Here is a 15,550-nt window from a genome sequence, read left to right on the forward strand (position 1 = left end):
GTGAGGATACTTCTCCATGTTCTAGTATCTTTCTCAGAAATGCAGGTCAGTGTAAAAAAAACTAGACACTCTGGGGCACAAGCAGACCTGGACAGCCTCAAGGGCCTTCCAAAGTAAAATATATCTCAAAACACCCAAAAAAAAAAAAAAAAGATGCTAACAATGACCAGTTGGGCTCCTATTTGTTCTTCATGAGCAACTAATCCACTTCCCAACTGTCTTTGCAGACGCAATTGTGTAATGGCAAGGACACAGGCATGACACAAACCTTGAGTGGGACATACAAGACTAACAAAAAGAGTTGAGCGTACTCCATTATGGCACAAACAAGATACGTAGAGCGGTTTTATATACAACTAAAAGGTTGGCATTGACATGGCAATGTATTTGTGGCACCAACATTTACAAGCGAACCAGCAAATTAAATTCATAAAAAATAAATTCCCTATATATATTTTTAAAGCAAGGCAGGGCGCACTTTCTCCCACTTTGGGCTAAGTATGGAAAAAGATGTAGGAAGACGCCAAACGCCACAAACCGAAGCATTTCTTGATTCATGGCGAGTGTGTGAAACCGTCTGAGGGACATTTTGCGGAGAACAATATTAAACAAAAAAAATATATAACTGTGGCAGAGCACGTTGGGTAAAGTGCAATTAGTATTCCCAAAGGGCGGCAGGTTCGATAGACTCCACAGAGGCCTTCAAAACCCCAGCATGGTCCCCCTTCAGGTATCGACCATTGACTTTAATTGCCACCTTGTTATAGTCACAGAACTCAAAGAAAAAGTCCACAGGCGTGCTGCTACTGCTGGTCACAGAGGATTCGTTGCCCACGGTCCAGTACTTCCCAGTGGAATCTATAAGAATTAATAACAAAAAAGTCGGATTAAAAATAGCAATTTCTTGAACACGAGTCTAATTGGAAGCACAGCTCTGTATTGGGCAGTTTGTACAGTATTGGTCTAATTGTTCACCACATGGATCTGTAGATTCTGCTGGAGCATTTACTTCTACATACATACATGGTACTTATACCAGTGTAGATCCCACTTCTCTGGAGAGCATAAAATGTAGGCTTGTGTGACAGGGGAGTGGCATGCAGCGATCCATAAAGTTGTCACATGGTGAATATGTGAATACACATTTGCTATGAACATCAGCAGATCTATTTTTGCTTTTATAAGACATTTATTATTTACAAAATAAAAAACAGCAAGACAGACAAAAACAGCAAAATGTACATTAACTTTCAAATATTAGAAGTAGAGAACGGAATAGTCACTCAACCACACTGTAACCATAGATCCATACTGTAATGGATGTTCAGTTTACTTTCTATAAAACTGCTACCCCCAGTGCAGATCCCAAACACTGAAAGAAGAAACGTGACCAAAAATTCCTGGATGTACCAGTTAGGCCTTCATAATGCACGTATTGGCGCTTAGTTTGCCATTTGAGTATGCAGAAATACACCTATATTTATCCTAGTTTGCATTTATAAGGATCGCAAAGCCATTCCCGACTTGAATATGGACTCTCTAGTTGGCTGTAAAATTTGTCGAACAGCATGCAATACACCTACAATAAACCTGTTCCATGTACATTAACCAGGGAATAAAAGTTGCAAGGGTTCAATGCAACTTTCAGAGGTTGCCTCCAAGGGTGACATTTCACAATGACCATCACTGAGCTCCTTTACCAAAAGGTCCAAACTAAAGTAGGTTAAAAAAGGGCACTGGCGGTGGAGATGAACCAAAGAAGTGTTTGATCGCTGTCCCAGCATGACTGCCCAAACTTACTCTGCACGGGTGCAATTTTTTTTATGTGAAGGTAGGTCCCTTTATGCACAAACTAACTTTCACACAAGTCCAAGATAAACACACTCTTGTAAGTATTTGGGTGTTCATTTCAGCTCCTACAAACTGCTGACGAAGCACACTCCACTGTACAGACTCAACTTACTGCAGCACCACTCATCTGTTTGTAAAAACACACCACCTAGACGGAAACCAAGTAACAAACATTAAGCTAGGAACTTACACAAAGCTCAACCCTCCTACAGAATGTGTGAGGTACGAGTTTCATCACCTGCATTGAGCCTAACCGCTCCAGTGCCACATTTCTCCCAAGCAATCCTCCCCAACTGTACCTCCATAAATCCTCTAAGGCAACCATAAACCACCTAAACAATAGGATGCAGGAGAGTCCTTCCCCATGTACACAATGGGCCACCAAAGCTAGGCAGTTGGTAAAGTACATACAAATCCGACAGTAAAACCCACTACCAGACAAAAAAAAAAAAAAAAAAAAAAAAAAAAAAAAAAACACACAACAGTACACCGCATGAAGCACTGCAAATGAGTTTACTGGGTTATGGATGCTTTCCAACTACAGCAGTGCTTGCAGAAAGGCTCCCAGTAGCAACAACCCACAACGGACTGCCCAGCCATGCCACTCAATAGCACTGATACATACGGTGCTGTCCTCAGATTCATCCTTGGGGAAAGGCTAGCAACAAAAGGACTCCCAACACCTCACTTGCTCATACTCCCACCCAGAAGAGTAAAAATAAGTTCATGACTTTAGATGCTTGCAATTGCAGGTATGTCAGGCTCCAGGTAATCCAATGTAGAAGGCTCACGTAGTAGAAAGCCACTTTAGATATTGATGTGACTTGGACATTAAAAATCTAATTTAAAAAAAAAATGCTTTGTTCCCGTCTGAACGGGATAGCCAAAAAAAAGAAAAAAAGTTAGACATTGCAAGTATAATTACAGAATGTATGGCCAGAAGATCAAATGAAAGTCATTAATTGTAGATAAAAGCAAAAGTGCAGAAGCTTGCGGAACTCTGTAGACGACTTGCGTAGGCTGGCCAGTGCAATGGCACTGAAACCACTGAAAACGTGATCAAATGAATTTGCACCACCAATGCTTGCTTCACAAGCAACTGAAAAGCCATTAGGATCCTGTTGACACACAATTCTACTTTTAGAGTGTGTTTGTAAATAGCCTTAATCTTATGTTCTCACTTTAAGATTTCACAGAAATTATTTATCTCCTGGGACCTGCAAAACATTCTGGATGGATGCAACTCAATTTCAGACGATCAATTGAAGATGATCTACTCTGTGCTAGATTAGAAAAAGAATCCACTGCTACTATTCTAAGACAGGTGAAACCAAAGACTTCTGAGAAAGAATAGCCTTGTTCTACACCCACAGTACCAGCAGTTTAAGACATTTCTGGTTCAGATCACTATGTTCATGATAGCCATGCAAGAGAGAACTCACCTTTGAGGTTGTATGCACCATCGTTGAACTCCAGTTCAAATACGTCATAGGAGGAACGGTTTGAATCAAGTGTCCCGGTCACCTTCCTGCAGCCAATGAAGCCGTGCTCCCCACGGAAGACTATGAGTGGCCGGTTAATCAGTTTCATCACAAAAAACTCGGTCTCCCCTACACAGAAACAAAAACATCAAGATGAGAGTTTATAGTGCAACGGAACAGCCCAGCGGGGGAAAAGCAAATGACCAAGCAGCGGAAGAAACTGCGACACAGGAATGCATATGGTTTAAAGATCATAAAACTAGTTTAACTGTGGCATCTTCCCAAAGGCAAGCCCAGGGGTGCAATAAAAAAAAAAATGCAGTTTACCATGAAACGAATTGTAAAGTGTTCACGGTGGACATTACAAGACCCCCCCAAAAAAAAAAAAGAAACCTTATGAGAAACCCCGACCACAGGAATTCTAGAGAAGGAGTCATGAACGCTACATTTCCACCAGCAAACAGTCTTGGCAGTCAAATACTTTTTAGGATCCGTTGTAACCTAGGTAAAATCTTGAGCCCCTTCCCCCCTCCAAATCTTTTCAGTCTAGGAAGAGTAGCATCGCATATTTGATCTCTTTTCCCCAGGGCTATGTCCAATGCTCCAGTGCAGGTTTTGAATTTTCTTACGATCTCATAGCCCACGCTGTCAGATACCATTGGGGATAAAAGGACTGACTACTCTGCCACTTTCAAATCATAGTTCACAACTGCATGTTTAAGAGTTTATATATTTTTTAATTTCACAGGAAAGTCTTTTAGATATCAAGTCTAATGCAATTGCAACTGTTTTGCTACCCCTTCAGGCAAAGATCACTATAACGTGTTATTTACAAAAAGTGTGTGGTGGCGGGAGACACTATAAAGGGCACATGCTACATAGAAATACATGTAGGACTTGAAGACTTGATACACAAACTAGCATGTCTTGAAGGAAAAGTGAGAAAACTAGGACACAAATTTAAAACAAATCCCTCTACAACATAAAACCGAGTCTTAAATAAGAAAAACCTGATTTGTACTTTATTCTTTCTCCCACTGTCCATCCCCTCCTAAACTTTCCTCAGATAGGGACCATGCCAATTTCTTGAAACTTATTTAAAACCCATTTACTTTCTTCAGATTCTGCATTGTCCTCGTCGGTCATGCATTTACCATTTTTACAGATTCCACTTTCCCCCAGACCATGAACCAAAATACAAATTCAGAGCTGCTTACCAGGTGTGTCCACAGTAGCTGCCAGCTGCCCGTTCTTCTTTGCTGTAACGTATTTACCATTGGACGCCTTCAGGGTTATCCGTTTATCGCACCAGTCAATATCGAAGTAACAGCTGGCACTCCTGTTATCAGAGCAAGGAAAGGCATTTAAAAGTTAGGTGAGAATGTGCACCGTAGTAAAGGGGCCTAGAGATTGAAATGGTCCAAGTAAATCAGGAGGTGAACCATATGATTAGGTCATCCCACCTCATTTGCCCACAAATTCTACCTCAACTGCATTACCTAAGAAATCCCTGCTAGCCCTAAACCCTACGGAATAGTCCGAACGCTTGGAACAAGACTGAAGTCGAACAGAATACAAAAATTAAACATAAAAAGCAAGATTTTTTGGGTGGACTGAGGTTTGCCCATCCCCCTCCAAGGCGGGTCAATAATGCTTTATAATTTCACTTTATGTAACATTTCAATGCTTTTAATGGCTTACTATGCTCACCATTAGCCCATTCTCGTATATGTGGGTTTCTGCCAAAATTATTCATAATTGCACATAAAGTCTGATCTGACACAGATAAAGCCCCCCCCCCCTCCCCCCTCAACCCCTTCACTGCTAGGCCGTTCGCCCCCTTTGTTAAGCCTCTATTTGGAGTAGTTCACGCTTAGGCCCCCGTAACTTTGTCCACATAAGGTATCCACGAAAAATGTGCGTCCTTTCCTTCCAACATCCTAAGGATTTTAAAGGTACCCAGGGTTTGTGGATTCCCCTGGAGGGGACCCAGAAATTAGCCAAAATACAGCAACATTTTTTCAGGGGGGAAAAACAGAGAGAAAGTGTTGCAGAAGAAAGCATCAGGTATTTTCTGTGTAAATGGTATCAACAAAGGGTTTATGGTGCGGAAATCACCATCTTCCCAGCTTTCAGGGACAGGCAGACTTTGTCCGAAAACCAACATTTTCTACACAGTGTTGGCATTTTACTGGGACATAGCCTATTTTTACAATTTTTGTGTGCTTTCAACCTCCTTCCAGTTAGTGGTAGAAATGGGTATGAAAGCAATAATGGATCCCGGAAAGCTATACATTTCAGTAAAGCAGACAAAATTCTGAATTTAGCAAGGGGTCATCTGTGTAGATCCTTCAAGGTTCATATAGAAACTAACAGTTGAAATAAAAAAATATTGACATGGGGTGAAAACGAAACACCCATTTGTGCCAATATTTTCACCTGTAACTTCTAAATAGGGCAGCTTTTTTAAATCAATATACTGTTACGTCCGCTGGACCCTTCTGGTGGTCGTGATATATAGGACTTGTAGGTTCACCAAGAACCCGAGGTACCAAGAACCAATAACTGAGATGCGCCTTGCAATGGGTTCTCTTTGTGTACCGGGTATATAGCATTTAATTTGGTGAAATATAAAGAGTGAAAAATAGGTATCAAGGACACCCATGTATTTCCGAAATGGGAACAAAGTATAGATTTTAGAAGCAGTAATTATTTGCACAGTAGGCCTAGTGCCTGCAACAGGAAACAGCCCTAAACGCATCAGGGACATATCACATTTTTCTAGAGAAAACTGACCCTTTTTTTCCTCAATGTGCCAAGATGCAGATTTTGGACCCTAGCTCAGCCAGCACATGGGGAAACTTAAACCTGTACATTTTTGAAAACTAGACATCCTGGGGAATCCAGGATGGGGTGAATTGTGTGGCTCTCCCCAGGTTCTGTTACCCAGAATCCCTTGCATACCTCAAACTTAGTAAAATAAAGCACATTTTACTCACTTTTCTGGGATGGAAAGTTCTGAAGTCTGCAGAGGCCACAAACTACCACCCACCAAGCATCCCCCAAAGTCTCCCCCTCAGTTGCTTGGGTAGGCCGAGTGCCTGCTACAGGAAATGGCCCAAAACATTGTGGAGACATCAAAATGATCGGTCACAAAACGACCTGGTTTTGCAAGTGAGTCACCTGTGTTTTTGGTCTCAGGCTTGGCGGCCATCTAAGAAAACCTACCAAATCCAGATCCATCTATCGAATCACTTTCTAACAGTTGTGTGGACTTACCGCACCGGCACAAACTTCTTACCACCCAGCGTTTCCCTCGATATCCCGATAAAAACGATACCTCACATGTGTGTGTACCCAATGCAGAGCCAGCCTAAAACGTATATAAATAAAATATAGCGCTTAAAGCTTGCTGTGCTATCCCCTCAATCGCTACATTTCTGGCCCTTTTCAGTCACAGGAACTTGGCCCACCCACACAAACTACTGGGTTGCCAAGTGTTTTTTTTTTTGTTGTTTTTAACCATGGCATGCTTTGATTTCCAGTGAACTAATGGAGATCTGTGTATAGTTTGAAAGAATTTGCAATGATCACAATGAGAGAGACAGAGAGACAGACAGAGACAGAGAGACAGACAGAGACAGACAGAGACAGACAGAGACAGACAGAGACAGACAGAGACAGAGAGACAGACAGAGACAGAGAGACAGACAGAGACAGAGAGACAGACAGAGACAGACAGAGACAGACAGAGACAGAGAGACAGACAGAGACAGAGAGACAGACAGAGACAGAGACAGAGACAGACACAGAGACAGACAGAGACAGAGAGACAGACAGAGACAGAGAGACAGACACAGAGACAGACAGAGACAGAGAGACAGAGAGACAGAGACACAGAGAGACAGAGAGACAGAGAGACAGAGAGACAGAGAGACAGAGAGACAGAGAGACAGAGAGACAGAGAGACAGAGAGACAGAGAGACAGAGAGAGACAGAGAGAGACAGAGAGAGACAGAGAGAGACAGAGAGACACAGAGAGACACAGAGAGACACAGAGAGACAGAGAGACAGAGAGAGACAGAGAGACAGAGACACAGAGAGACACAGAGAGACAGAGAGACAGAGAGACAGAGAGACAGAGAGACAGAGAGACAGAGAGACAGAGAGACAGAGAGACAGAGAGACAGAGAGACAGAGAGACAGAGAGACAGAGAGACAGAGAGACAGAGAGACAGAGAGACAGAGAGACAGAGAGACAGAGAGACAGAGAGACAGAGAGACAGAGAGACAGAGAGACAGAGAGACAGAGAGACAGAGAGACAGAGAGACAGAGAGACAGAGAGACAGAGAGAGACAGAGAGAGACAGAGAGAGACAGAGAGAGACAGAGAGAGACAGAGAGAGACAGAGAGAGACAGAGAGAGACAGAGAGAGACAGAGAGAGACAGAGAGAGACAGACACAGAGAGGGTTTTAGGCTGACCTGGACGCCCTTAACCTTAGATATGTAGCCCAAAAACACATTACAAATTTAGGATCTCCCTCAAACAGGTGTACATAACATAGGAGGAGCTGCAAGGACAATGCCTGCAGTACATTGCATCCGGCAAGAGGTCTCACTAAGCCCATTTTGGCTAAAATGACATACTTTCAGTACTATAAGAGAACCAGTGATTTATAAAAGATATGGATTAGAAAAGGTGAACGAATGCATTCAATTTAGACATACCATAGTTCTAGGCAGCTACTAGTACGCGTTGACCAGAGGGAGGAGTGATTAGATTTAAGATCACAGAAGGGCAACTACATACATGTTACCTTCTACAACTCAAGCAGGGTATTTTTTTTGACACATGACCTATGTACTCACTTTGTGGAGGCGGTGGACTGTACTCCTCCGTTGCTGGAGAGGGTCCAGTACTTCCCAGTGTAGGTCCGGAAGGCACATTTCTTACTGTCCTTGTTGATCTCAAGTTGAAAAGTTTCTTGGTCACTCTCCTCATCCTGATTGGCTGAAAGATCCATTCCTGCAAAGTGGAGAAAGTGAAATTAAACACTGATTAAAAGGTAAAATATAAATGGCACAATTTGAAGCATTTAATTGTAACACTTCAAAGCCTTCACTAAACACATACCAAAAAATTTTTTATAACAGAAACTTCAAGCTTTACTAACTGTACTGGATTATTAATACTAGACTAGTGTAAAAACCACACTGATTGAACATCTTCCACTCGAATTGTGTCTTCTCAAAATCAACATCTGAATATCTCAGTTTCAAACAGATCATCAACACCCTGCCACGACAAGCCAGGCTTAGATTGTGGGAGAAGGAAGGCTGGTCAGCAGAACCAATGCAGACGGCAGTGCACCCAGTTGTCACCACTGCTGCTGGCCGCAAGAGAAGATTGGGCTAGAAGCCAGAAATGTATGGAGTAGGAACACAAGTTAACAATCTAATACTTGCAGACTGTTCTGACTGCAAACGTACTTTTAGTGACACATAGAAAGGACACAGATAGGATTTTAATTTTACTAATACAGCTAATCATACAACTGATGAAGCATTGCCATTGGAAGAGACTATTTCAACTAAAACATTCCCAATAAAAGACCTAGTTACCCTTAAACTGCTCAATCTTTAGTTTCAAATTTTATTCAGATGTTTTTGTAAAAATATGTAGAAGATTCAAGATACAATAGGCTTTGCTCATCTGGAAATCTCTGCATCCAATGCGTTAGAGTCCCAATAGTTAACCAGTTATACTATAAGAAATTGCCATAATTCAATATTCATACTTTTTTGCTTTTTGAGGTTAAGGATTCTGTATTTGTGGCCACGAACTATGCAATCCTGATGGTGCAAGATCAGAAGCCTGCTCAGCAGACTAATACGCAATCTTTATAGAACCCAATATACAAAGTCTAGAAAGAAACATCTAACCGATGCTCACATCAGACGCTATATGCACCAAGCAAAACTCATGTCAGCTGACACGACTGAGGTCCATCGTACATTACTGAATGGAATTGTTAACTATTTTCAGAGTAAAATGCATGTACTGTAAAGGTTTTGGATGTATATTGACAGAATCTGCACGGTTTTAAAAGACTATAAAAAAAGATCGAAAACTATTCAGACAAGGATAGCAAGGTATAATTAAAATCTTGTATATTGTTGAATAAAAGGTTTACCACAAAAGTGAATTATTTTTGTGCGCTTCTGCTCAGATCCTTAAAAAAAACACAACAAAAAGATTGCCAACCTTGGCGGCTTATCAGAAATACCTGGGAAAGGGGATGTCGGTAATCAGAAGGCCCAAAATTAAAGCGCAGATGATGCCATTGAGAACATTTACTAATAAGAGCTGAAATTGTAGGACACTAAGTTGGCAAAAGCAACATGTGTATGAAATAAGGCTATAAAAGGGGCGATCTGCACAAATTGTTTGTCTCTCCGCATCCCTATCATCTGTTCCATAGAGTTTTGAATGACCAGACTCTGCTAGAACTCAGATCATACAGGAAGTCCTCGGACTTTAAATTCCCCCTAGCTTGCTGTATGGGAGGCTCAGGCTGGTGTTGGGCCCATGCTTCTTAACTTGCACGGTCTTCCTTCGCTGTCACTCATTGTTCCACTCTGAAGCCAACAGCGGCTTCTGTCTATTCTCAGGATTAAAGTATCACCATGAGGATCCTCTGTGTTCCATAAACTAGAAGACTCACTTACAATTTTAGCATTGATTAAACATCCAACTGTGTATGGGCAGGTCTGGTGGAGAAAACAGTGAAGTTTCAGGATGAAATTATAGTTGCTCCCTCAATTATACAAATACCTCGATTTGTGGAAGTCCTAGAATGAAATTTACTTTTCAAAATTCTTCACTCGTACTGGTCACCAGAAAAACGCAAAACAGGTTTACTGCACCAATCTACCTGAGAACCGTGATATACTACGCATTTTATTCCAAAGTCCAAATTAAGAAATATTGGTCTACCATAGCTGCCTCTCTACACAGAGCTATACAAGTGTCCATCCCTTTAACGCAAAAATTATTTCTATTACATATTACCGATCTCCCAAATCTAACAAACCATACAAGACAATTGATAGCTATTGCACTCACCGTAGTAAAAATTTGTATAATAAGACATTCGAGAAAACCACCTTGTCCTACCCATGCTGAATGGCTTATTGAAATGTATAAAACTCCTTTATAGATTGCAGGAAAATGTTGCAACTTTCATCCAAATTTGGAACCCTTTTCTAGCTAATAAATATTCTATTTCTGCTAATATTACAGATTTTTCCTTCTAATTCAGTACTAAAATAGGAGAATCACTTCCTTTTTCATCTCCTTATTAATTCATTACCATTGTTATTTATATTCATGCTGTTGCGGTTATCACTAGGAGTGTTGATGCTTTGGCCAATAACACGGTTATTTGAATTAGGACTTCCTGTTCACCTACTGGAAATTGTCAAGTTAGCAGGAATGTCTCCACTTGAAATGCTATTTGTATGATATTATCGCCACCCAACTATAATATATTGTTTACTACATATTGCATACTATCTACATCAACTCCTCCCTTGCCCACCTTTCCTATTTCTTCCTACCAGGTTTTATAAGTATCTGATAGTGTATCGTTTGATATCTGTATTATCTTTTTTGTGTTTAGAAATCTGAGAAGTTAACATTTCATAGTAATTTATTGTGTGACCATAATTTGATTGGTTTATTCTCCTTTTTCAATGTATTGTTTATTCTCCTTTTTTAATGTATTGTTTTTAAAACGGACATGTACTTCTCAATAAAAATATACAACAAAAAATGAAAAAGTAATGCAAACTTAAGGCACAAGAGGCTTGACACCTACTGACGCAATGCGCAAGAACAAAATGCATTGTATATTCCACAAAGAATGTGACCAGAACAGGGTGGTGTCTACGATCAAAAATCCAAACTAATTACAAAGTTTAAGTATTGGCTTTAAAGCTAAAGCGGACTTTACTTTTTCAGAGGATTTGGTTTGTGAAGATTTTACATGCAACATGTTCAATTACTGGCTGGACAGTCCCATCGTGCATCCTGTCCCACAACAGAAGTCATTAGAGGAGAGTTCATGAAGACATTGTCAAATGAACATACAAGGTTATGGTCCACATTTTTTGCCAGTCTCTAATGATGCCAAATCTCAGTGCTCTCACAAAAATATTGTTGCATGAATACTGTTCTTTCAACTTGATTTAATCAAGCAATGTGACAAATCTAAAACTGATTTTTTTTTTCTCAAGATAACTGAAAAATGTAATTACCTTTGTACGAAGCAGGCAGTCTACCCGCCATTGTACCCCGTTATACCTTGTAATAGGTTTCTTGGGAGGTGTACTTCGCACCTCCGAGTTCCTGTTACTAAACCACATTGGAAAGGTTTGTAATGCATTATACTGCTTCAGTGGAGACCGGTGCATTCAGATTCTACCGTCACTTTGCTATCAATGTTTTAACACTGCTATCTTAACTCTAAAAGTATTAGGGACGGGTGACAAGATGGTGTACTCTGAGTAACAGAAAAATTACACATGTAAAGGGGAAAGACAATATGATCCCTCCTGCCATGAAACACTCAAAGCTACAAGGATCCCGAGCAAGAGAATTTGGCGGGTGGGGCGGAAGGAACACCACTGTTTCCACAACATTCTCCATGCTGAAATAGCACAGCAGGTCTCCATCACCGCATTATGGCACTCATACTGCAAGCATAATCCTATAATTGAATAACTGCAACAAAGCGCGTTTGCTGCGAGGTAATCACTTGTACAGACCTTGCGGAGTGAGGGATAGTTCACTTTATTATTGACAGTCAAGCAGACCGAATTAGTTATTGATGTGTAGTGCTTAGGAAACAACCGGTTACAACAAACAAATGGACAGAATGCTGACAATGCAAACATTCTCCCCCAGTCAAAAGATCTGGGTTAAATCCATTGTTCTTTTGCTCACTACGCCACCCCAGTTTGGACCCAGCCATATGCAAAGTCTTCACCCTGTGCCCCATGGGAACAGTCCAGACCAAACTGCAAGGCCAGGTCCTCCCTCGACCGGAAACAAGCATCCTGGGACCGGTTTCAAGGTATGTCACCCTTCTTCAGCCAGGCTAGCTTGAATCCTGTGGCACAGTGAGCAAGGGACCCACGTCTGGGCATAACCATCCCAGTTAGGGCAAAAAGTGTTACAGCAAACAAATGGACGGAATACTGACAATGCAAACATTCTCCCCCAGTCAAAAGATCTGGGTTAAATCCATCGTTATTTTGCCCACTACGCTACGGGAGGACCTGGCCAGGCAGTTCGGTCTGGACTGTTCCCATGGGGCACAGGGTCAAGACTGATTTTCATATGGCTGGGTCCAAACCAGGGTGGCGTAGTGGGAAAAAGAACAATGGATTTAACCAAGATCTTTTGACTGGGCGAGAATGGTTTGCATTGTCAGCATTCCGTCCATCATTTGTTTGTAGGAAACAAACGGAGCAGAAGCAGGCGTGTGGACATGAAAGCACTGGATGGGAATGAACCTGCACTGGTTGGGGCATCATTCGGTGTCAATTTAAAGAGCTATTTATCTTCTCAACCAGCTCCCATCTAACCGAGGTTTGCAGTGGGGGTGGTGTCAACATAAATCTCTATACATCAAATTTGGACCGATTTTAATTTTTACAGAGTCCGGCGTAGGAACAAAGGTTGCAGACTTGAATACAAGGCCAGTCCTGGATGGCAGCCAGGGAGGAGAATCCTAGGAAATTTTTTCGATCGCAGATTAGAATTCAAGCCTGGTTGGTGTGCACAAATGGAGAATACAAGGACAGGTCTTGAGGGTAGCCCCAGAGGAGAGTCCAAGAAATACTTTGTGGTGGTCGCGGATGTGACACACGTACAGGCATTCATGGTAGCCATAGAGGACAAGGCAAGGACAGCCCTTTATGGTGGCTGCTGAGGAGAATCGATAAACTACATAGGCATGGGGACTAGCCTGTCCGACAGTGTAATCTCACCTTGTGTGCACAACCAAGCTACACCCTACCGACGAGCCCCAATCAGGCTAAAATCAGTCTTTGGTTGCTTGTGTTCAGGGAGGAGTCGGCCAGGCAGTTCGGGCTGGACTGTTCGATTGGAGCAGGGTCAGGACTGATGTGCATATAGCTGGGTCCAAACTGAGGTGGTATGGTGTGCAATAAAACGATGTACTGAGACGCAGCCCAGAGTAAATACCAGCAGCTGATATTAATTCAAGTACTCCGTCCATCACTTTTGTATACTTATCTGTATTCTTTCCTTCAAGGCAAGGAAAAGTAAGTAGGGAAGGCGCAGAAGCTGCGAGAGGAAAACCTGTTTAGATAGGGCAGTGGGAAAATAGAGGGAAACTTGCACGGCCAGCACAATCCCTAATCCTCAGATACAAGAATGTAGGTTTCTGCATCATCCAGCACAGCAAAACAATCACTAATCCACAGAAAAATGTGCAATGATTACAGCCAGTATGCTTGGCCTATCGAAACACGATCTGCTAGAATAGCTGTCCTGTGAGTGTCTAAGCCTGGCCAGGAAGAGAAACATGTAGTGCGATGTGGATGGAGGGGGTTTGGCTGCCATCTTTCACACTTGGTCCCAGGCCTGTCATGGGGCAGCTTTGCCAAGACCATGTTTCAGCCGCTCGCCGCCTGTGAAGACCTCATTTTGTTTATTGGAGTGATGTGGCTGTTTGTGGGCTGCTTCTTCCCTTGGTAAAATGCCTGCTTCGGTTTTACATTCCTCAGCAAGAACGGAGGCTCACATCTGCAAACAGGCATTTCTACATGCACTGCCAAAGTCTGTTCCCCTACAATGCAGAAAGACAAAACCTGAATGCCAAGCCCCGAATCTGCACTCCAGAAGGGGCTTGCTCCCCCCTCAAAGTGTAGAAGGCCAGAAGGGATGGGACGGGGAGTAGAGTACTGATGCTCTATCCAGGCATTAAACATCTTACTTTAGAAAGCACAGATTTTGTTTTTTGCTGCGCTCACTGCAGAAAGATCAGCTCTGCAAGGTGCTGTCCATATGGGTGGTACCACAGCACACTCACTTTGAAGTTACTAAACTGCACATCTGCCCAAATAGTGTGGGCTTTAGTAAACGACTTTTTGCGAGGTTCCCTTCAGGTCTTTATTGTTCATGTATTAATTTACTGTTCCGAGGGCTGATAGCTCCATAAAGCGTGCCACTGGGCAGATGGCTTGTGTACTTACATTTGATTGGAAGCATATAGGTTAGCCACGTTAAGGTCATGATATATTTTTTTTAATTACATGTTGCAGATGCTTGCAAAATGTATAAAAACTCGCAATATAAAAAAAAAAGAAAAAACATACAACTGTCAAACCCATTGACTTTATCAAAGCTTATTTGATTGATCAAAACAATTCTTATGTGATCACCGCATTAAATGAGATAGCAAAGGACCAGATTCAAGATGGACTCCTCAAGTCACAAATGGATTTGTCACTTTCTTGAAAAAGCTTGAACTTAAACTCGTCACCCGCTATAAAATATGTAATCAATGATTTCCAGTGATCAATAACTGGCTTCGACACTGAACAGGGTTTCCTAGAACAAACAATTGATCTGTTGCTCTCTTCTGGACAAATCATGACCTATAAGATAAAGAGCAGAACAAAACCACTCAAAAGAGCTTCTATGGAAGTTACTTCGATCTAGTCTTGTGGTTGAGGCCAATGGTGGTGGAATGCTGGGTGGTAAACCTGGCACCATTGGCGTGGGTCTCCCTGCCATCTTTTGCTTTTGCCTCCTCTGAGTTTGCTGGTATTAGATGCTCTGGGCACTGACACTGCCATAGCACAAATGCTCCCTATTGTAAAATGACTGTATGAGTTGTTATTCCCTATAATCCTAGCTGACTCAAGGAACATGTTTGGAAAGTCAAATTTAGTATGCCTGAGCTCAGAACATTAGAGTACATCTTCTGTGTATTGGCTGTCTGGTTTTGGGGATGGGGGAGGGGGGACAGGGCAGGCTGAGCCCGACCTGGATTGAATAGAGAGCTCTGCAGTTGGAGTATGGGGAGTGGTGACCCTTTGATGTGAGCAGGGCTGTGCCTGGCAAGGTGAATGATGGCTCCACCTCCCACTGTGCATCTGATGGCAGACCCCCTCTTCCTG

General features: G+C 42.1%; 1 protein-coding gene across 1 annotated transcript in view; it reads right to left on the bottom strand.

Moving 5' to 3' along the window:
• Positions 1 to 325: 325 nt before the first annotated feature.
• The window catches only part of FSCN1 (fascin actin-bundling protein 1), a 79,279-nt gene continuing 64,054 nt past the window's right edge, over positions 326 to 15,550 (bottom strand). Inside the window, exons 2-5 of the mRNA XM_085629142.1 lie at positions 8,204 to 8,360; positions 4,550 to 4,671; positions 3,294 to 3,461; positions 326 to 858 (exon numbers count right to left, since the gene is read on the bottom strand). Of these exons, the coding sequence (XP_085485268.1) occupies positions 656 to 858; positions 3,294 to 3,461; positions 4,550 to 4,671; positions 8,204 to 8,360 (650 nt within the window). The 3' untranslated portion in view covers positions 326 to 655. The remainder of the gene's footprint in view (positions 859 to 3,293; positions 3,462 to 4,549; positions 4,672 to 8,203; positions 8,361 to 15,550) is intronic.

The sequence above is a fragment of the Triturus cristatus genome, chromosome 10 (assembly GCF_964204655.1).
Source record: "Triturus cristatus chromosome 10, aTriCri1.1, whole genome shotgun sequence".
NCBI classification, from domain to species: domain Eukaryota; kingdom Metazoa; phylum Chordata; class Amphibia; order Caudata; family Salamandridae; genus Triturus; species Triturus cristatus.